The 22,354-nt window shown below is 41.0% G+C and overlaps 3 protein-coding genes across 3 annotated transcripts in view; 2 read left to right on the top strand and 1 right to left on the bottom strand.

The window, feature by feature from the left end:
- The window catches only part of igf2r (insulin-like growth factor 2 receptor), a 57,682-nt gene extending 36,049 nt beyond the window's left edge, over positions 1-21,633 (bottom strand). The window contains exons 1-3 of the mRNA XM_061051579.1: positions 21,403-21,633; positions 18,987-19,126; positions 1,811-1,929 (exon numbers count right to left, since the gene is read on the bottom strand). Coding sequence (XP_060907562.1) covers positions 1,811-1,929; positions 18,987-19,126; positions 21,403-21,545 — 402 coding nt within the window. The 5' untranslated portion in view covers positions 21,546-21,633. The remainder of the gene's footprint in view (positions 1-1,810; positions 1,930-18,986; positions 19,127-21,402) is intronic.
- LOC132984691 (E3 ubiquitin-protein ligase TRIM21-like) lies at positions 9,136-12,603 on the top strand. The gene is made up of 2 exons (XM_061051578.1): positions 9,136-9,308; positions 10,490-12,603. The coding sequence occupies exon 2, from the start codon at positions 10,497-10,499 to the stop codon at positions 12,135-12,137; it is 1,641 nt and encodes a 546-aa protein (XP_060907561.1). The 5' UTR covers positions 9,136-9,308; positions 10,490-10,496; the 3' UTR covers positions 12,138-12,603.
- Positions 14,021-17,474, top strand: LOC132984693 (E3 ubiquitin-protein ligase TRIM21-like). The gene is made up of 2 exons (XM_061051580.1): positions 14,021-14,180; positions 15,362-17,474. Exon 2 carries the CDS (start codon positions 15,369-15,371, stop codon positions 17,007-17,009), a length of 1,641 nt encoding a protein of 546 aa, XP_060907563.1. The 5' UTR covers positions 14,021-14,180; positions 15,362-15,368; the 3' UTR covers positions 17,010-17,474.
- Positions 21,634-22,354: the final 721 nt, after the last annotated feature.

Here is a 22,354-nt window from a genome sequence, read left to right as displayed (position 1 = left end):
CAAGGATTAGGAGGTTTTTGAGAAATATGCACATTTATTCTAACATTATGTAAAATATATACAACTTTTTCATTTGTATTAAAAACAAATGTTAGCTGACATGTATATAGAGGATTCACAGAACAACCAGTAACTACCTATGTCCCTTTAAAATTAGCTTTTCTGCAAGCAGCTGTCATCAGCATCAGTGGTTAGTGTGCAGGCTGCAGTCCTCCAAGCAGGCGGCCCAGGTTCGAGTCCGACCTGTGGCTTCTTTCCCGCATGTCATACCCCACTCTCTCTCTCTCCCTGATTTCCGACTCTATCCACTGTCCTATCTCTACATTAAAAGGCATAAAAAGCCCAAAATGAATCTAAAAAAAATAATAAAAAATGCACACACACAGCTCTGCGCTACTGATCAGCTGATCCTGTCTCTCCTCTGTTATTATCTCTGAAGACGGTGACAGAGGGGGGGATCACTTTGTCCCCTCATCACAACAGTCTTGAAGGGGAAACATCACAGGGATGTAAATATCCCGCCTTAAAACGGCGGACTGAATACGGCTACAGAATACTGCTCCTTGAGAGGTTGAAGGTTCAGTGCTTGCTCAAGGGCTTCTCAAAAACACTTGTTCACATTTGACCAGCTATTTAAGAGTCATATCAACAACTTGTAACACAGCTGTAGAACTTAAGTTACTTTGTGGAGGTCATATGACTGTTTTCTACATTATTGTAGTTTTTTATAGATTCAACAAAGGACTTCTGAAAATCTGACAAACCAAATTTAGAGTTTTTTCCTGTCAAACTTGAAGTATACATTTATTTATATTTACATAAGAACATACTCTCTACATCAGGGCCGTGTCCAGAGGGGAGGAAAGGGGATCAGGGTTAAGAATTTAAATCAAAAACAAATATCTGTAAGTCTTGAAAATACTGCATTAGGTCTCCACCCTTTAGCAGCAGATCATTATTGTTAATACTGTCTTTAACTCTTAGAACTTCTGCTTTCAATCATAAGACGACTTTTTTGAAAAAGTTCCATTAAAGCAACTTTCATTTCTGCACTTCACACTTTGTAAACTGAAAAAAAGAAGCGCTTGTCATCTGTGAAACTCTTCTTTGTTACATGTCAGGAAATGACACGAGTTAATGTCAACCTACCTCTCAGCCGCCACAGAAACCACAGACGTTCTCTATTGAGTCAAGAGAGCAGAAATACACAGCAGCTGACTGCCATTGTCCTACTTTATTTCCTTTACTTAACAACTGCTTCTGCTTTTTTAAAAACCTGTCATTTAAGCTTGGTTATATCGACTCAGAAAAAGATCACAGGTTTTAATTCAGATTATTAAAATATGAGTCAAATAGAAGCTCACAGATAATGGGAGGGGTTTAATTTTATCAAGTCATAATGAACTGAAGTATAACCGGCCTTCACAACACATCAACATGTCCTCGATATTGCACAATCATGAAACTGCCTTCTAATGATGGAACTAAAACCGAAGTTTTTTATTTTGCACAGTTGTTTCTTGCATATCACACAAGAGCTGCCTCCCCTGACGGCTTTTTCTTTTCTTTTGAGAACTGATATTTTCTTGATGGGTTTTCTGACTGGCCCGGTCTTAGAATATTCTGGATTGTGCTGATCGCTACAAAACCAAAAAATCATCTTCTACTTACTTATTCAGTTACAAACAGCTAAAAAGGCAGAAAACCACGCTGTTTGTTTTCTGTTCTGAAATGAAGACCTTTTAATTAACACCTTAAAAGCCTTAACTCAACTCCTCAACAGCAAACATCATGTGTGTTTAAATCTTACCATGGTCTTCCCACACTGGAAGCTGATGCTGGTCTGGATGTTGTTGCTGCTTCCGGGACATTTTACTGTGTTGTTGAAATCCAGCACCAAACCAGTGAGTCTCTGCAGGGACAGCTCCCCTGTGTGAAACAAAAAGACAAGAGTCAACTCCTGATAATGAACATATTTCTACAACCTTTCTTCTCAAATGTTTAGTTTGGAGCGCCGAGTAGTTGGAGGCTGTGGTCCTCCAATCTGGCGGCCTGGGTTCAAATCCGACCTGTGGCTCCTTTCACGCATGTCATTCCCCACTCTCTCCTTCTCTCTTCCTGATTTCGGACTCTATCCACTGTCCTGTCTCTCTAATAAAGGCATAAAAAGCCCAAAAATAAATCTTAAAATGTTAAGGAAATGTACAATATATCACCACACTCACTAAGTCAACATTTTAAATTACACTGACTTTTATACATGCATTTGAACGAATGGAAAGTGCAGCTTCTTTTTCTCTGCACACAGTCTTGTATGTTGCATGTTAAGGTCAATGTTATCTAGATTTACCAGTGTTACTCAGTAACATGTCACTGCTATTTGAGAACAAGGTAAACAATTCGCTTCTACTAAACTGGATGTCAGAGAACGTGGCGCTGCAAACACCTGAGACACAAACAGCTGGCTTGGTTTTTAATCACAGCCTAACCCATTATCTGTAGACCAGGACTAAACAGACGGATAGACAGGTATGTTGTTGGCAACATGCTTCACATCAGCTGTTGAGTCTGTTGCCTTCAGAGAACTAAAAAGCAAAATACATATTGAACATGTCTACAATGTTAAATTAAATGTGCAAGTTGTTGTTTAGAACAGCTTGAAAAGTTGCTTGACCTAATCTGCAATAACTGCACCGTAGCGCAGGGGGCAGCAGTAGATCAGTCTGTAGGGAGTTGGGTTGGGAATAGGAGGATCGCAGGTTCAAGTCCCGCTGCGGAGTAAGCCTTAGAAGTTGATCTGGTAGCTGGAGAGGTGCCCTTGAGCACGGCACCAAATCCCCCAACAAGCGTCTTTAAGATCCTGTTTGTGCATGGTGTGTTTTTCTAACTGAATTTCCCCTCACAGGATTAATGAAGTACATCATCTTCTTCTTCTATACGACTTAAAAAGATTATTAATGAACACAATTTAAATATAAAAGAAAGAAAGGTATAAATATGAATGTGCACTAATACAGACGTGTTCAGGCTTTCAGACTCGTGTGTCTGCAGCAGACAGTCTGGCAGATTAACGTCTCGTCCCACCCACCTCTGCTGACCCACTGCCCTGCAAACTCACAAACACCACAAGATAAACCTCCGCGCCGCCGTAATATCCCAATCTACCCCTGACACCGCTGTCAGCACAGTCAGCGTTTATCATCTGAATCAAAACAGAAGGCCAGTGGGAAATGTTCTGCATGTGGAGCCCACGGAGAGTATTTCATAATAAAACACGCAGCGGGTCAGAAAGGCAAATAAACACTGCAAGAGTTGGCTATGTCTGTAAATGTGTTACAAACTTTTACAGCAAAGGAAAGGTAGAAGTTGCTCTTTTTTTTGGCGTCGACAGCTAACACAAAAAGGCAATGAGTAATCTGTTTTCTTCTTCTTGACGAGTTAAAAATGTAGAAAACAAGACAAGCAAAGTCTGGATCAAAAACTGTCCTCAACCCCTCTTTGTAAAGTACTGTGCTTGTGTTGCTTTCTTTATTTCTACTCCCTCTGTGTTTATTTCTGTTTCTCTGCTTTCTTTAAAAGTTGAGAAGAAAAACAAAACGTTTCACTCCCTTTAGTTTTTCCTGTAAAGTCTGTGAAGCACAAACTTTCTGAAGTGTGTTTCTGTGCGAGCGCCCTCTGTTCCCCTCCGATTACTGCCGGCCTGTTATCACAAAAAGAGACCATAAAGGAATGTAAGACTGTAACACTGTGACCCACTAACACTGTCAACTCAGCTTACCAGAGACTGTCTGAGTCATCGGGCTGCTCACATGAAGCTCAAGTCCCAGCCTGTTGCACGGCTTCCCTCTTCACATCACATTCAATTACAGCTTCCTGTCATCATATTTAGGCTCATTATGACGCAGTTTTGTTTGTGTTCACTCTAAAGCAGTGGTTCACTCTAAAGCAGTGGTTCTCAACACGGGGCTGTTTTCAGTGGGTCACAAATGTGTGCCTGGCCCTGGAAAAAACTAAATGTGTCCAAAAAAGGTTTGTGAAGCACTTTTTAAACATTTTATCTCGTTCTGTAGTTTCTTTTGTATTGTCTGAGGGAAAAATTGCACAATTTTTCAAAAGAATAAATCTGATTGGTTGAAAAAAATATCTGAAATTTGGGTCGCAATTTCTCATTGAGGAGTTGGTGGTGGGTCCTGAGGGTAGACAACTTGAGAACCACTGCTCTAAAGGGTCGTCTGATATTCTCTGTAACATGTTATCTGTGATGCTTAAACAGTGTGAGACGAGAATGTGTTTACATCCCATTTCATGTCCTAACACGCTGTTAAATATTTACTAGGGGTAGGGGTATGTAAGTTTTACTTCTTCCTACTCCTTTTCGGACACTATTACTTTTGGCTTTTTTTTTTTTTGTTCATCTTATTTTAAATTTTGGTCCTTCTAATATTCACGATTGGATTGGATTGGTCAAACTTTGACAGCACTTTTAATTTAAACATATTTACATGCACATTAAACAAAAGGTGTGTCCAAATTCAAAACTAGTATGCTTATTTATATATATGTAAAGCTATTAGCTGACATTGTTTAGCATATCCAAAACCACCAGAACATGAAATGCATACCATTTCCAGCGATATATTACAGATTGTGAGAACATGACACATAGGATGTTCCTAAGTGACTCATCTCCTCGTCTGTTACACAGAAATTGGACTAACCGTCTTCTCTAAAGGTGAGAAAACTCTCAGGAAACAGTCAGAACTGAGAGCACTTTAGACGTCAGCAGGTAGACAATGTATTTTGGTTCTCCAGGTGTGGCTAACGTAAACAACGCTAGCACTGGCAGCCTTTTGATTCTCTTTGCAGGTGAACATCCACATGCCTGTGCTGAAGGTGGTTACACATCACTCGGGTTGATATGCCAGTTCAACCTGACACAGCCTACAAACAACCTTATCTCCATTTTATAGATCAAAACACTTCCAAACTGTGCTGCTCCTATGAAATGCTTTCTGTTCACTGTGCTTGTTTACATCCAGGTTGTAGAGCGTGCAGAGTAGGCCCTTTAACTGGAGCTAAGGTATGCCTTACATTTATCAGGCACAGGCCAACATATGAATATTTTGTTTAACTGACGAGTACTTCTGGTGCCAACTAGCGAGGGTTAGGACGTTTAATCATTTAAAATGCTACACCAGCATACATTTCCCACAATGCAATGCTACCAGATGAGAAGAAAACAACATCAGCAGCAGACAGATCTGCACATCAACTGTGCTACTTTATTTTAAATATAAATTTTGTTTGATACTTTTTTTTACCGTATATTTCAATAAATGAAAGAGGTAATTGTTTGGTCACAACAAAGTATGTAGTTTCACTTTTGTGTTAGCGACGGGCTACCAACAATCTGGCCCCCTTACAGGCAAGATAGCTCATATTGAAGCAGTCTGTGGAGGTTCTCAGTAATCCAGATCAGCTTGATCCAAAGGCAATTTGACTTGGTCGAAGACCACAGACGACCGAATGTAGGCGAGATGAGGTCAACCACTCAGCTAACCACTCTCTATGTGAGTCATCCTTTATCGTTAGCATGCTAATGATCCAAAGAGGCTAACATTTCTAGCTCTGTCCACCAGTTAGTTTAGAACTGAAGAAGTCTTTCAGAGGAGAGGTGAGACGTCTTCAAGATCGTCAACCAGGTCCAGTAGCCTTTGGATCGAGCTTCAAACTTATATTAAAGCACGTTAACAAGAAAAGGACAAACATTTTCCCCCATCATCAAATCAAAATGTGAGGCATTGATTTGTTTTCTTTGTTTAATGTGATAAAGATGAATTGGGGTTATCACTTTTCAACCTGCAGATCGGACAAAACAAACAACTTGAAGACATCTTATTGGACTTTGTTACTTTCCTCTGTCATTTGGAGGAGGAAGTTATTTGTTGCTAAAAGAAATAATGAGCAAATCCAGCAGTGACTTCAACATCTTATTTTAGCTATAGCCCTCATTTCAGTATAATGTTAATGAACATGTGGGAACTGTAAATCACTGTGACATGAAACTTGTCAATCCTTACAAAAAGGAGCGTTTGACTCAGTTCTACAATGTGGTGAGATTTTAATTTGAGGAAGCAAAAGAGACAAGAACGTCAAGAAAGTTTAGATGGATCATGTGTTGTTTCGGAGCACAGCCAAGCAGAGCACATTAATAAAGCCTGAAGGAAGCAGTACAGAGAGAGAGAGAGAGAGAGAGAGAGAGAGAGCAGAGAGAGAGCAGAGAGAGAGAGAGAGCAGAGCGTGACTGTTGTGTCTATTTGTGAGCGATTATGCCTGGTAATGTGTTCCCGTGTCATGTGAGAAGTCAGCTACAATGATTACACTCCACCTCATCTGACCACTCTGCTCCTTGTTTACCAGAACCCTTTCTGTACATCTTGATCTCCCTTCTTTTAAAAAATAACTCAAACAAAGTGAGGAATTCTTCATGAATTAAACTGTAGAGATTTCCCTTTGTGACAACAGCATGAGTCTGCAGTCTTCAGAAACCCCGAGCAGGACGTTTGGCGTGCTGGCACAGAGATGGAAAATACCAGGCTGTCAGAGGGGGAAGGTCGGGACTCTGAGACTGCAGAACAAGTTGTTGTTATCGGGCTCTGAAATAACTCCGTCTGACAGCCTGTCGTCTTTAAAAAGGTCAAAATCAAAAACAATGCTGTAAGTGAAACTGAGAAACAAGCTCTAGAAAGTCTGAGTGTTGAAGGGATCATTCTCAGGTGAAAACTTAAAATGTTTTCAGTAAATATATGGCTGCATGCAGTTTCAAATAGACAGAAGATACTGAAAGAACAAGTGTTCAATGAAGACCCTGTGCTCCAGCCATGCCCTTACATCCTACTAAGAAGTTACATAACCTATACCACCGCAGCCAACACAATATGGTCAACTTCAACAGACCCAGGCTCCGTACATGCAAGCTCCAGGAAGTGACAATACTGATTCTACCTACTCTACCACATGGCCCCTCTTGGCTAACCACAACTCAACCGTGTAGACTAATGGACATCACCGGGGTTGTCAAGTAGGAACCTCCCTTCACCGTCGATTCGCCCAATTAATCGAACGCCACCTCAGAAAGGCTGGACAGTTACCTCTGGGGTCCAAAGAGCCACTCCCCTCCATTCTAGCTCTCACCGCCCACCATACCCCCATGCAGAGCTTCTATATCTTAGCATTGCTAACTTCAACAGACCCAGGCTCCGTTCATACAAGCGCCAGGTTGTGACAAAGCTTGATACTACCTTCCTACCGCATGGCCCCTGATCGCCCCCACAACCAGAATTCAACTATCTCTGCTGGTGCCACCATTACAAAAAGAACTGCAAAGAGAATACAAGAGAAGATTGAGAAACATCTTAGAAAGATCTTATTCCTACTCTATTCACCATCCTCCTCTAAAATGAAGCATCACAAACATGTCTTCTAAGGGATGATAACATAGGCACCAAACCGTTCCCCCTGGACTGATTAAACAGTTCATTTTTGTCGTTTCAAACTGTGGGGTGCTCCGCAGAGAGAGGCCACTCTCAGCGAGGGAAGGGGGGGTACGTGATCCAGCAGACAGAAAAAACATATAGAGCGGAACTAAATTTAAATGAATCTGATTGATGTGGGAACAATAAACAAACCAGAGAGTAAAAACTCTGTAAAATACGATGAGGTGGAGAGATTTACAACCAAGAGAGAAGACAAACATGTGTTGTCGGTGTAGACAACAAATCAATTGAAGCCAAAGTCCAGAAAGTAAGATAAAGCCTTTCTTCCTCTTTGCTGTAAACACATCAGCACAGTTGTGTGTCTTAGAAAGAAGGTTTTTATTGGATTCATTTTGGCAGAAAAACTATAAAAATATCCCTGAACCCAAAAGTTATATGGGGTGAACCTTGTTGGTTTGGCTTTCACCTGGTCTTCTATTTGTTAATAATCTGTGCACCGAAACGCAGTCTCCAGAAGAACTTCAATACATGTCTTTGTTAAAGCTACATCATGCTATTAAAGCTACCAGCTAACTTCAGGTAACTTTTTTTTTAAATAGTCGATAAACCCAATAAACAGAATTTATTGCTGGGAGAATGTATGTAAACTCTTTGGGTGTTAGGAGGAGCTAAAGGTGTTCCACCTCCAGCTTTACAGTGAGGGGGCACTGGTCCAGGACGGAGATGTGGATCTTGCTGACACACAGCAGCAGCAAATTCAACCTGATCAGCAGCACAGAGATCAGATCTGTTAATGTGGCGATAAAGCTCCCTGCAGCATCTCTCCACTCAGCATTTCAAGAAACCCTCAGAGGTCTCAAGTCAGCAGCAGGACCTTTCTTGAGTTTTATGTTTGTTTGATGCTACTGGACCAAAATATGGAAGTTGGTCTGGTGGCTGGGAAGGTGCCAGGTCACTTCCCTGAGTACTGCCGAGGTGCCTTGAGCGAGGCACTGAACCCCCCCAACAGCTCTGTTGTGCTCCCTGTGTAGCATCTCTGACATCTCTCCATGAATGCATGTTCACAGGTCCTGTTTGTGTATGTGTTTAATTCCAGCCTGTAAAAGCAGAATTTCCCCTGGGGGATTAATAAAGAGTGTAGAAAAATAAACACAATTTTAACAAAAAAAGAGAGGTACCAGTGGTTATCACTTTAAAGAAACTGGCATTTTTAGATGCAGGTGTATTTTCCCGCCCACCTGGGCTGATAAACACTAAAAGCCACAGTAACAATATAGTTTCTTATAGGGTAGATGCTAATATGGATAGCTGATATATCATTACTGATACTGGTTGGGTTCCTTTAAAGGGATACTTCATCCGTTGAAACATGAATCTGTATTGACACACTATTCTATATTCTATCCCACTCTTAGTGTGAGTGGCCTGCAGTGCTGTGCATTCTGGGATTTGGTGTCTTTCATCAACATGAGCCAAAAAGACACTTTCTGCCTTTTCTCGACCAAGAAGGCACCAACTTCAAAATGTATTTCACATTTCTACTACATATATGACCCAATGTCAATACAGATTCATGTTTCAACGGGTGTAGTATCCCTTTAAATGCTATGACTGCTTGCCATTCGAACCACACAGAGAGGAGGAGCTACACTGAAAGAGGAAAAGCTTCAACGTCTCTTTCCTGAAATGAAAGTGAAAGTTAGTCCGGGCGTAACAGCAGAGCTACAGTCGGCTCTCCATTTCTCTCTCAAGACAAACACAACTGAATTTGAGTTTTTCTCGACTAAAGAGCAGAACCTCTGCCCGTCACTGGTGAGTACACTCGTCATTGAAGAGAAAAAAACACGAGCTTAACAGTTCAGGTTCAGGAGAGAAAAATCTGAACCCCGCCTTTTTAACTTTCATTTCACCATTTACTAAAACACCATGCCACAGGAATTAGTCATTTAAATATAAAGCACATATATCAAACATTTACCTGAGCCACAAAACAGAAGTTAAAAAAACTTCAACTCGTTAATGATAGACTGAATATAGTTACAGCTAGCTTCAGCTAAAGCTAACACAGATACTTGTCTTGACCTGTTTTTTGGCATTAACCCAAACAGGAAAGATTCTCAAAGAAGAAAAAGGACTTAGGCCTGATTAAAACTAGTGTTTTAAAAAGCACTTCAATCTTTTACTTAATAAAGAAATACACTTCTACATGTGTTTTATCTGTGCTGCCACTGACAAAGAGCTGCTAACTGTCTTTCATGGTTTTTTAAAGCAATGACAATAATGATTTATTCTATTCTAAATGATGTTTATTTATGAGATATGATTACAGCCCGGGGAATATTTTAACCCACAGCACAGGGGAAGAGACATTTTTAGTCTGGAGCAGCAGCATCCATCTTCTGCATGTTGTTTCCTATATGTGACTTTCTGCTAAACCTAAGCTGTGCAAGATCCACAAATGTGTGTGTGTGTTTGTGTCAGTAGTGGGTCCATAGTGAACAGTGTGGACCCACTGAAAGCAAATGAACACATGAGTGAATTCAATCTCTTGAAGTTAAATTTGTATATTTACTATCACTCTGCTGCTGGACCGGCTGCTCTCATGTTTGAGTTCAAGAAAAAATGTCCTCAAGGGGACAATAAAGTGCATTGTATCATATCTTTCTCTCCACCTTTTGAGATCTTTTCTGCGTACTGTATGTGGCTTTAATTTGTCTTAATAAATCTCTTTGTTCCCCAGAACACATGTTAGTGAATACTAAGGTTTAGCTTCATGATTATTAATCAGGATTATAGAAACCTTTAGTGATATAATCATTTTACAGAAAAGCATTTGACTATTTTCTCAGAACTTTTTGTGTACAGTGTGGTGCATTGACACCACGACTAATGATTCATTATTTTAAATTCCACTTAGTTTTGTTTGCTTTAATATAGCAGATAGTCAAGTTGTAACTGTAGTAAAAAGTTGTCCACACTTTTATTTCTCACAGCGTAGATATGTCGGCTGCGAGCTGCCTGCTGACTGAAGATCAGTTCCTGTGCTCCATCTGTCTGGAAGTCTTTGACGATCCTGTCGCCATACCATGTGGACACAACTTCTGTAAAAAGTGCATCACCGAACACTGGAAAGCTAACACCCCGTGCCAGTGTCCCAACTGTAAGAAGGATTTCAACACAAAACCCGAGCTGCACGTCAACACTTTCATCGCTGAGATGGCCGCTCAGTTCAGACGGTCGGCTCAACAGAAAGAGAGCTGCAGCAACCCAGAACAAGAAGTCAACGAACCGAGAAACGTTCCCTGCGACGTCTGCACTGGACCTAAACTGAAGGCTCTGAAGTCCTGCCTGGTGTGTCTGGCCTCCTACTGCGAGTCTCACCTGGAGCCTCACGTGACATCCTCGCGTCTAAACAGACATCAGCTGGTCGACCCCGTGGAGAACCTGGAGGATCGGATGTGTGAGAGGCACGGCAAGCTGCTGGAGATGTTCTGTAAGAACGACCAGATGTGTGTCTGCCTGCTCTGCGCTGTGCTAGACCACAAGACGCACAATGTCGTTCCTCTGAAAGAAGAATACGAAGAAAAGAAGGCCGAGCTGGGGAAGAAAGAGGTGGAAATCGAGCAGATGATCCAGAAGAGACGACAGAAGATTCAGGAGATCAAACACTCAGTGGAGCTCAGTGATGAGAATGCAGAGAGAGAGATGGCAGAAGGTGTTCAGGTCTTAACCGCTCTGAAAGAATCTGTTGAGAGAAGCCAGGTGGAGTTCATCGACACGATCAAAGAGAAGCGGAGGAAGACGGAGAAACAGGCTGAAGGCTTCATCAAGGAGCTGGAACAGGAGATCTCTGAGCTGGAGAAAAGGAGCGCTGATGTGGAGCAGCTCTCGCGATCTGAAGATCATCTAGAACTCCTCCAAAGCTTCCCGTCTCTGAACGCTAGTCAGTCTACCAAGGACTGGACTGAAGTCAGAGTCCATCCACCTTCATATGAGGGGACTGCAGTGAGAGCTGTGAGCCAGCTGAAGGAGACGCTCAGCGAGCAGATGAAGGAGATGTTTGAGGCCGAGCTGAAGAGGGTCCAGCAGTACGAGGTGGATGTGACACTTGATCCTAAAACAGCAGGTCCCCATCTAATCCTGTCTGATGATGGAAAACAAGTTAAATGTGGTGATAAAAAGAAGACCATTGAAGACTCTCCAGAGAGATTTGAAACTTGTTGTGTCTTAGCAAAGCAGAGTTTCTCTACAGGCAGATTTTACTACGAGGTTCAGGTTGAAGGGAAGACTGCCTGGGATGTGGGAGTGGCCAGAGAGTCGATCAACAGAAAGGGACAAATCATACTGAGTCCTCAGAATGGTTACTGGACGATATTGTTGAGGAATAAAGATGAGTACAGTGCTTTTGCTAACGCTTTAGTCAGTCTCTCTCTGAGTTCTCAGCCTGAGAAGGTGGGGGTGTTTGTGGACTATGAGGAGGGTCTGGTCTCTTTTTATGATGTTGATGCTGCAGCTCTGATCTACTCCTTCACTGACTGCTCCTTCACTGAGAAACTCTACCCATACTTTGATCCCTTTCTTAACAATGATGGTAAGAACTCCGCCCCTCTCATCATCTCTCCTGTCAATCAAACTGAATAAAGTAACTGATTCATATGAAGGATCATTTCTGTCTAGATATCCATTAAAAGGATGACCAACATTGAAGAGTTGCTTCCGAAGGTGTCTTTAAATTTTGAAAACGGACACACCTGATGTCCGTGGTCCTGCTTATGGTGACTTGCTTAACAAAAAAAAAATGGTGACTGTGTTTGTTGACATCCTTTATTTTATTGAATTTATTGAGCCGACATTGTAAATTGTAAACATATTGACAACAAAACTATTGCAACTTTTTATTGTATTCACCACTTTTTATTCTTGCTTTGGCAGAAGAGTTCAAATCAAGGTTTTTCTGTACCCGTCATTGATTGCTCTGTTTTAAGATTAAGATTAAGATCTACTTTATTGATCCCGCAAGGGGAAATTCTGTTTTGGTCATGTGTGTTCTTTGCATTTGTATTTGAAGTATGGGAAAATAAATACAGCCAGAGTGGCCAAAAACAAACTTTTGTTTTTCTTGACTTGGGAGTAAGGAACAAACCAATCAAATTAAACTTGTATCTGTGTGTGCTGCACTATCCAGGAAATGGCAAAACCGAGGTGTGGATCCAGACCCAGGTGTATTTTGATTAACATTCCAATTTCGAACAGCGCAGATTTTTAATTACATCACTTTTCTTTGCCTTTACTGTAATGATGTCAGCAGCCCCAGAAAGTCACAGACCAATAAATTTGCTCAAAATCTGAGGCCTGGTTGAGGCCACTCAGTAGTGGTGAAACGGATCACAAGCTTATCCAGGATCCGTTTAGATCACCCCCAACTGTTCGGACTGTTCAAGGAAATAAATTCAGTTTTTTAAAATATATTTATATGCAAGTTTTTCTCTGACTTTCCCACAGAAGCGGGTCATTAAGTGTTCACATTTCAGTGTGATTAGACTCTGCTCCTGTTGGAAGTCTGGGGGCTTTCTGTTGACGTGAGCAAGACAGGCAAGAATAATGAATTAAACCTTCATCATCTGCTCTGACTGCAACAAGAAACTGATTACTGCAGTTCCCTCACAGCCAGGCCTTACAGGCTGCTGAAGCCTCTTAGGGCTTTACCCACACAAAGGGTTCTCCACCTCTCATGGGACCTCTGACATAGAAACTTCAAGCGTGCATACAGGGAAAGATAATCGGACCAAAATATGGAAGTTGGTCTGGTGGCTGGGAAGGTGCCAGGTCACTTCCCTGAGTACTGCCGAGGTGCCCTTGAGCGAGGCGCTGAACCCCCCCAACAGCTCTGTTGTGCTCCCTGTGTAGCATCTCTGACATCTCTCCATGAATGCATGTTCACAGGTCCTGTTTGTGTATGTGTTTAATTCCAGCCTGTAAAAGCAGAATTTCCCCTGGGGGATTAATAAAGTGTGTCGAAAAATAAATACAATTTTAACAAAGAGAGGTACCAGTGGTTATCACTTTGGGATAAAAGAAACTGGCATTTTTAGATGCAGGTGTATTTTCCCACCCACCTGGGCTGATAAACACTAAAAGCCAAAGTAACAATATAGTTTCTTATAGGGCAGATGCTAATATATCATTACTGATACTGGTTGGGTTCCTTTAAAGGGATACTTCACCCATTGAAACACGAATCTGTATTGACATTGGCTCCACTATTCTATATTTTATCCCACTCTTAGTGGGAGTGACCTGCGGTGCTGTGCATTCTGGGATTTGGTGTCTTTCATCAACATGAGCCAAAAAGACACTTTCTGACTTTTCTCGACCAAGAAGGCACCAACTTCAAAATGTATTTCACATTTCTACTACATATATGACCCAATGTCAATACAGATTCATGTTTCAACGGGTGTAGTATCCCTTTAAATGTTATGACTGGTTGCCATTCGAGCCACACAGAGAGGAGGAGCTACACTGAAAGAGGAAAAGCTTCAACGTCTCTTTCCTGAAATGAAAGTGAAAGTTAGTCCGGGCGTAACAGCAGAGCTACAGTCGGCTCTCCATTTCTCTCTCAAGACAAACACAACTGAATTTGAGTTTTTCTCGACTAAAGAGCAGAACCTCTGCCCGTCACTGGTGAGTACACTCGTCATTGAAGAGAAAAAAACACAAGCTTAACAGTTCAGGTTCAGGAGAGAAAAATCTGAGCCCCGCCTTTTTAACTTTCATTTCACCATTTACTAAAACACCATGCCACAGGAATTAGTCATTTAAATATAAAGCACATATATCAAACATTTACCTGAGCCACAAAACAGAAGTTAAAAAAACTTCAACTCGTTAATGATAGACTGAATATAGTTACAGCTAGCTTCAGCTAAAGCTAACACAGATACTTGTCTTGACCTGTTTTTTTGGCATTAACCCAAACAGGAAAGATTCTCAAAGAAGAAAAAGGACTTAGGCCTGATTAAAACTAGTGTTTTAAAAAGCACTTCAATCTTTTACTTAATAAAGAAATACACTTCTACATGTGTTTTATCTGTGCTGCCACTGACAACGAGCTGCTAACTGTCTTTCATGGTTTTTTAAAGCAATGACAATAATGATTTATTCTATTCTAAATGACGTTTATTTATGAGATATGATTACAGCCCGGGAAATATTTTTAACCCACAGCACAGGGGGAGAGACATTTTTAGTCTGGAGCAGCAGCATCCATCTTCTGCATGTTGTTTCCTATATGTGACTTTCTGCTAAACCTAAGCTGTGCAAGATCCACAAATGTGTGTGTGTGTTTGTGTCAGTAGTGGGTCCATAGTGAACAGTGTGGACCCACTGAAAGCAAATGAACACGAGTGAATTCAATCTCTTGAAGTTAAATTTGTATATTTACTATCACTCTGCTGCTGGACCGGCTGCTCTCATGTTTGAGTTCAAGAAAAAATGTCCTCAAGGGGACAATAAAGTGCATCGTATCGTATCTTTCTCTCCACCTTTTGAGATCTTTTCTGCGTACTGTATGTGGCTTTAATTTGTCTTAATAAATCTCTTTATTCCCCAGAACACATGTTAGTGAATACTAAGGTTTAGCTTCATGATTATTAATCAGGATTATAGAAACCTTTAGTGATATAATCATTTTACAGAAAAGCATTTGACTATTTTCTCAGAACTTTTTGTGTACAGTGTGGTGCATTGACACCACGACTAATGATTCATTATTTTAAATTCCACTTAGTTTTGTTTGCTTTAATATAGCAGATAGTCAAGTTGTAACTGTAGTAAAAAGTTGTCCACACTTTTATTTCTCACAGCGTAGATATGTCGGCTGCGAGCTGGATGCTGACTGAAGATCAGTTCCTGTGCTCCATCTGTCTGGAAGTCTTTGACGATCCTGTCACCATACCATGTGGACACAACTTCTGTAAAAAGTGCATCACCGAACACTGGAAAGCTAACGCCCCGTGCCAGTGTCCCAACTGTAAGAAGGATTTCAACACAAAACCCGAGCTGCACGTCAACACTTTCATCGCTGAGATGGCCGCTCAGTTCAGACGGTCGGCTCAACAGAAAGAGAGCTGCAGCAACCCAGAACAAGAAGTCAACGAACCGAGAAACGTTCCCTGCGACGTCTGCACTGGACCTAAACTGAAGGCTCTGAAGTCCTGCCTGGTGTGTCTGGCCTCCTACTGCGAGTCTCACCTGGAGCCTCACCTGACATCTTCGCGTCTAAACAGACATCAGCTGATCGACCCCGTGGAGAACCTGGAGGATCGGATGTGCGAGAGGCACGGCAAGCCGCTGGAGATGTTCTGTAAGAACGACCAGATGTGTGTCTGCATGCACTGCGCTGTGCTAGACCACAAGACGCACGACGTCGTTCCTCTGAAAGAAGAATACGAAGAAAAGAAGGCCGAGCTGGGGAAGAAAGAGGTGGAAATCGAGCAGATGATCCAGAAGAGACGACAGAAGATTCAGGAGATCAAACACTCAGTGGAGCTCAGTGATGAGAATGCAGAGAGAGAGATGGCAGAAGGTGTTCAGGTCTTAACCGCTCTGAAAGAATCTGTTGAGAGAAGCCAGGTGGAGTTCATCGACACAATCAAAGAGAAGCGGAGGAAGACGGAGAAACAGGCTGAAGGCTTCATCAAGGAGCTGGAACAGGAGATCTCTGAGCTGGAGAAAAGGAGCGCTGATGTGGAGCAGCTCTCGCGATCTGAAGATCATCTAGAACTCCTCCAAAGCTTCCCGTCTCTGAACGCTAGTCAGTCTACCAATGACTGGACTGAAGTCAGAGTCCATCCACCTTCATATGAGGGGACTGTAGTGAGAGCTGTGAGCCAGCTGAAGGAGACGCTCAGCGAGCAGATGAAGGAGATGTTTGAGGCCGAGCTGAAGAGGGTCCAGCAGTACGAGGTGGATGTGACACTCGATCCTAAAACAGCAGGTCCAGAACTAATCCTGTCTGATGATGGAAAACAAGTTAAATGTGGTGATAAAAAGAAGACCATTGAAGACTCTCCAGAGAGATTTGAAGCTAGTTGTGTCTTAGCAAAGCAGAATTTCTCTACAGGCAGATTTTACTACGAGGTTCAGGTTGAAGGGAAGACTGACTGGGATGTGGGAGTGGCCAGAGAGTCGATCAACAGAAAGGGAACAATCATACTGACTCCTCAGAATGGTTACTGGACGATATTGTTGAGGAATGAAGATGAGTACAGTGCTTGTGCTAACCCTTCAGTTAGTCTCTCTCTGAGTTCTCAGCCTGAGAAGGTGGGGGTGTTTGTGGACTATGAGGAGGGTCTGGTCTCTTTTTATGACGTTGATGATGCAGCTCTGATCTACTCCTTCACTGACTGCTCCTTCACTGAGAAACTCTACCCATACTTTGATCCCTTTCTTAACAATGATGGTAAGAACTCCGCCCCTCTCATCATCTCTCCTGTCAATCAAACTGAATAAAGTAACCGATTCATATGAAGGATCATTTCTGTCTAGATATCCATTAAAAGGATGACCAACATTGAAGAGTTGCTTCTGAAGGTGTCTTTAAATTTTGAAAACGGACACACCTGATGTCCGTGGTCCTGCTTATGGTGACTTGCTTAACAAAAAAAAAATGGTGAATGTGTTTGTTGACGTTCTTTATTTTATTGAATTTATTGAGCCGACATTGTAAATTGTAAACATATTGACAACAAAACTATTGCAACTTTTTATTGTATTCACCACTTTTTATTCTTGCTTTGGCAGAAGAGTTCAAATCAGAGTTTTTTGTACCCGTCATTGATTGCTCTGTTTTAAGATTAAGATTAAGATCTACTTTATTGATCCCGCAAGGGGAAATTCTGTTTTGGTCATGCGTGTTCTTTGCATTTGTATTTGAAGTATGGGAAAATAAATACAGCCAGAGTGGCCAAAAACAAACTTTTGTTTTTCTTGACTTGGGAGTAAGGAACAAACCAATCAAATTAAACTTGTATCTGTGTGTGCTGCACTATCCAGGAAATGGCAAAACCGAGGTGTGGATCCAGACCCAGGTGTATTTTGATTAACATTCCAATTTCAAACAGCGCAGATTTTTAATTACATCACTTTTCTTTGCCTTTACTGTAATGATGTCAGCAGCCCCAGAAAGTCACAGACCAATGAATTTGCTCAAAATCTGAGGCCTGGTTGAGGCCACTCAGTTGTGGTGAAACGGATCACAAGCTTATCCAGGATCCGTTTAGATCACCCCCAACTGTTCGGACTGTTCAAGGAAATAAATTCAGTTTTTTAAAATATATTTATATGCAAGTTTTTCTCTGACTTTCCCACAGAAGCGGGTCATTAAGTGTTCACATTTCAGTGTGATTAGACTCTGCTCCTGTTGGAAGTCTGGGGGCTTTCTGTTGACGTGAGCAAGACAGGCAAGAATAATGAATTAAACCTTCATCATCTGCTCTGACTGCAACAAGAAACTGATTACTGCAGTTCCCTCACAGACAGGCCTTACAGGCTGCTGAAGCCTCTTAGGGCTTTACCCACACAAAGGGTTCTCCACCTCTCATGGGACCTCTGACATAGAAACTTCAAGCGTGCATACAGGGAAAGATAATTGGAGGAAGAAAAAGAATGGACAGTTAAAGTGACTGTCAAGGACACGGTGTACCATCACATTATGAGCTTTGTGAACGCACTTTAGACGAGCATACACGTGGTAAAACTAGGATAAACATCGGAGAGGTTAGAGCGCAGAAAGGTTGAGTAGTAGAAGTAGCCACACTGCAGATGAGATGGATGAGGGGGAAGGTGCACAAACATCCTTGACAAATGTATTTACTTTAATATGGGTGAAAGTAAAGTCTCTGTCTTGTACATGCAGCCCTCTCTGTCCCATTAGCAGAACCCTCCGTCCAGTAAAGGAGACATGTGCTGCTCACCAGAGGCTCATGACAAGCCTGCCGTAATTTGATAAGCCTGGGTAGCCTAAAAGCGGCCTGATTTGATTGGCTAAGACTTCACATGTGATAGCAGCAAGATAATAATGGTGAAAAAGGGGAAACTGTATTTTTGGGTGTTAAATTGCATTTAAATATCAAATATGAATCTCTGAAAGTATGAGTAAGGAAAGTCTATCTTCTCCTGGGAATTATTCAAATCTATAAATGTAAGTTTGTATCCTTGTTGGGACAAAGGTGACATGGTGATTACTCTCGCAAAAATCCTATTAAAAGCTGAAAGCGGCATTTTTTTAAGGATTGATTAACAAGAGGCGACTGTAACGTAATGTTCAAAGTGCAGCCTAAACAGCAGCGCGTCTTTATTATGTCCAGTCATTATCTCTCCAACAGACTGTCATGATTCCCCCACATGTGGCTGATAAGAAATGTCTTCAGTCAGAGTGAAAACCCCACACTGTGCCTCCCAGTGTTCTCCCAGTGGGACTGTACTCACCGACCGACTGGTCTGTGTTGGTGGCGAGGTCCCGGGCGCAGACGGCGGTGCCAGGGCCACAGCTGGTTAACGGTGACGACTCGCACAGCTTGAGGGTGTAGCTGACTTTATTATCCTGGTCTATGGCCTCCCATTTATAACTGCAACACAAGGAAAACAGAAATGTCGGTAAAGATGGAACGTCATGAGAAACCTTTATGCGAGGCAAAAAACGATGACAGAAATAGACCTGCATTAGGTCTCAGCCCCGCAGGATCAGATCAATAACACTCCTGGTTGACTTTCTGATTTACAGAGCTGCTTACGGAGGTAATGGTGAGAATGAAACCCAGGAGGATTGCATCTTTTTTTTTTTGTGTTTCAAAAATGATACGGTGGGTGGAATCTAGTATGCACGATTAATTTGTGAACATATAAATGCAAGACAAAGATAAGCATACAAAACTAATACACACAGTATTCTCTTGAAAAAAGTAAAGATGGAAAAGATAGAAAGAAAAGTAACAACCACAGCACCTAACCGAGACAAACAAAACACAGAAGAAAAGCTTCAGATCCAGCATAATAACGGTAAATTCAATTAGGAGTCTGTTTGTTTTCTTATCCAAATGTTGAATCAGATCGATCAGTTGCCGGGTTTCATCTCTCCACCCTAAGAGTATTGACAATATCATCAGGCCAATGTGTAATAAAGAACAGGTTGACAATGTATAACAATGTTACACATGCTTTAATAAGAGCAGAAGTGTAAAAGAGACGCCTTCCAAGTACCTTTGTGAGTGTACAAATCACATCGGAAAGGTCAGTTGTTACAGAAAATGCATTTGTACATTATCTTTCACAATATGGTTAATTTGACTTCATAAATGTGTAATGGTTATCGGCCTAAAAATAAAATCTGGGAGCAGCTCCATAAGTTTGTTAAGGAGAAACCTGTGAGAGGCCACAGCAAACATGCATTTAATTCTGTCTCTTTTTACTTATTTAACTTTTATAAAAGCAAGATATCCTATTGAGAATTGACAGAATCATTTGTTTTAGCTTAATTCATCCATTGCTTCTCACTTGTCCTTAAGAGGGAAAATGATAAGTTATCCCCAAATGAGAATATGAATCATTCCTGACGAGACACACAAGAGACTGTTTTCATCTGTGGGAGTTAACACAGAAAAAGGTTCAAAAACAAAGAAGTTAAACACAACAAACCTGACTGTACAGGTTGAGTTATGTGGTTATCATTTCTGACTTTTTGCTGTGTCAATATTTGCGAAGCAGCTTGTCTAGAAAAGAGCTCCAGTAGAAGAGGGTAAACTGAAGTGTAACAGGTCACACAGTATATTTATCTTTAGCTACTTAAGGTTAAAATAAATACTACAAAGAGTTGCTTTAAACTGTACTTGCGTAGCTTTATAAAGAGACAGTTATAGCACCTTACCTTTTCTCACAGATGATGTTTTGACGCTGCTTCTAAAAAAGTAACCGTTAACCGTTGCTAGGATACAATTTAATCCCCCCCCCCCCCCCCCCCAAAAAAAAGTCCGATTACATTTCCCAGCAAATAAATCACATTTAATTAATTTTATTCTAATTTCCGCTAAGTATTACCTACATAAAACGAAATGGCTTTACAAATAACCCTCGTTTTTATAGTTTTAAAACCACAGATTTGAAAACGTATTTAACCTTTATTGAAATTCTAAACCTCACAAATGACAATAAACTGACAAAAACAACTTTTAATTTATTTTTTGTTCTTTTTAATTTATTTTTTGTAGACCACTCTTGTTTTGGTTTCGTTCTTGTTGTATGTTTTTTTTCCCTGTTATTTTAAATAAATATTTTATAATATATAATGTGTTTTATTTTTATTTTTAATGCTTGTCTTTTTTTTAATATTGTACTACAGTAGACGTGTCGATCTCTGGGATATACAGGAAATATTTTTAACACGCATTTGAATGAATTAGATGTCCTTGTTTTTATTGTGATTCTTTATCAAATATATTTTAAGTAAATATTATTATTTTTTATTTGTATCGAGACAATTTGAAGGAGTTCGTAAGCTCGTTTTAATTAGTTAGCTCGCTGATTATAACGTATTCTTTTTCAACAAGAAGACAGCTATTTAAAAGGATGATTACTAGCTTTCATCGCATGTAAGTCTGCAAAGCAAACAGTATTCAAATGATGTTTTAAAAACTGAAACAAAGAGCTGATTGACTCATCGATTATGAGCTAAATTTAACCCGAGCCCTTCTTGTATTATCTGGTTTTATACCGGCAAATAAACCATCTCTCAACACATTTCTGAATTAATTAAGCTCTGTTTATAAAGTAAAGAGCTGTTTTAACCAGGAACCTTGTTTAATCGGATCCTAGCTGCAGTGTGTTTCAGCCCCGGAGGTGTGTTTATTACCTGCATAGGTCCTGGTACCACAGGCTGCTGCTGCTGCTTCCCTCCTCTGCTCCGCACCGGACCAACAAACATCCCAAACACGACACCAACCAAAGAACCAGCTTCAGAGGCGAACAGCGGCCCGAGTTATTCTGAAATAACATGTTTCCTAATGTAAATACTGACTGTGGAGCTTAACTAAGACGACATGATACAGCAGAGTCTCTCCGCTCCAGATCGAATCAGTAGGAAGTGACTGCAGCACATGACAGGACGTCACATGACTCTCATGATGCTGACTGAGGCTGCGTTCACGGACTGTGGGAGAAAGACATAACTACAGCTTTACTGGATGTTGAAACCTCCTCCCTCTCTGGACTAATAACTCTGAAGCTATCTATTCAAAAGTACACTCAGTTTATTGCACATTGCACAAGTTTACTTTTTCTTTAAATTTTATTTTATTTTATTTACCATTTTGTTTTGTACCTTTTGCACAATTTAGAATTTATTACTGTAAATATTATTTATCTTATTTTACCTCATCTTATTTTATCTTATTTTACCTTATTTTGGTTGTATTGCACCGTGGGACGGAGACAAACGCAATTTTGATTCCACTGTATGTCTGGCATATTTTGAAATTGACAATAAAGTTGACTTTGACTTGACTTTAAATGCAGAATGTCTCTTGTGTACTATTTGTGATGGAGCCCTTTTTAGTGACTTATTTGTTATTTTCTTGCTTTATTTTGATAGGACAGTGGATAGAGTAGGTAATCAAGGAGGGGGAGAGAGTTGGGTATAAAAATGATATGCCAGAAAGGAGCCACAGGTCGGACTTGAACCCAGGTCGCCACCCTTGGAGGGCTATAGCCTATAGGTACATGGGGTCGTGACCTACAACCACTTGGCCATCTGCTCACCTTATATTTTCAGTTAAATTACAACTTTTCCCTCGGTTATTGTGAGA

This window comes from Labrus mixtus, chromosome 12 (genome assembly GCF_963584025.1).
Source record: "Labrus mixtus chromosome 12, fLabMix1.1, whole genome shotgun sequence".
Classification (NCBI taxonomy): domain Eukaryota; kingdom Metazoa; phylum Chordata; class Actinopteri; order Labriformes; family Labridae; genus Labrus; species Labrus mixtus.
This window is presented reverse-complemented; position numbering and strand designations above follow the sequence as displayed.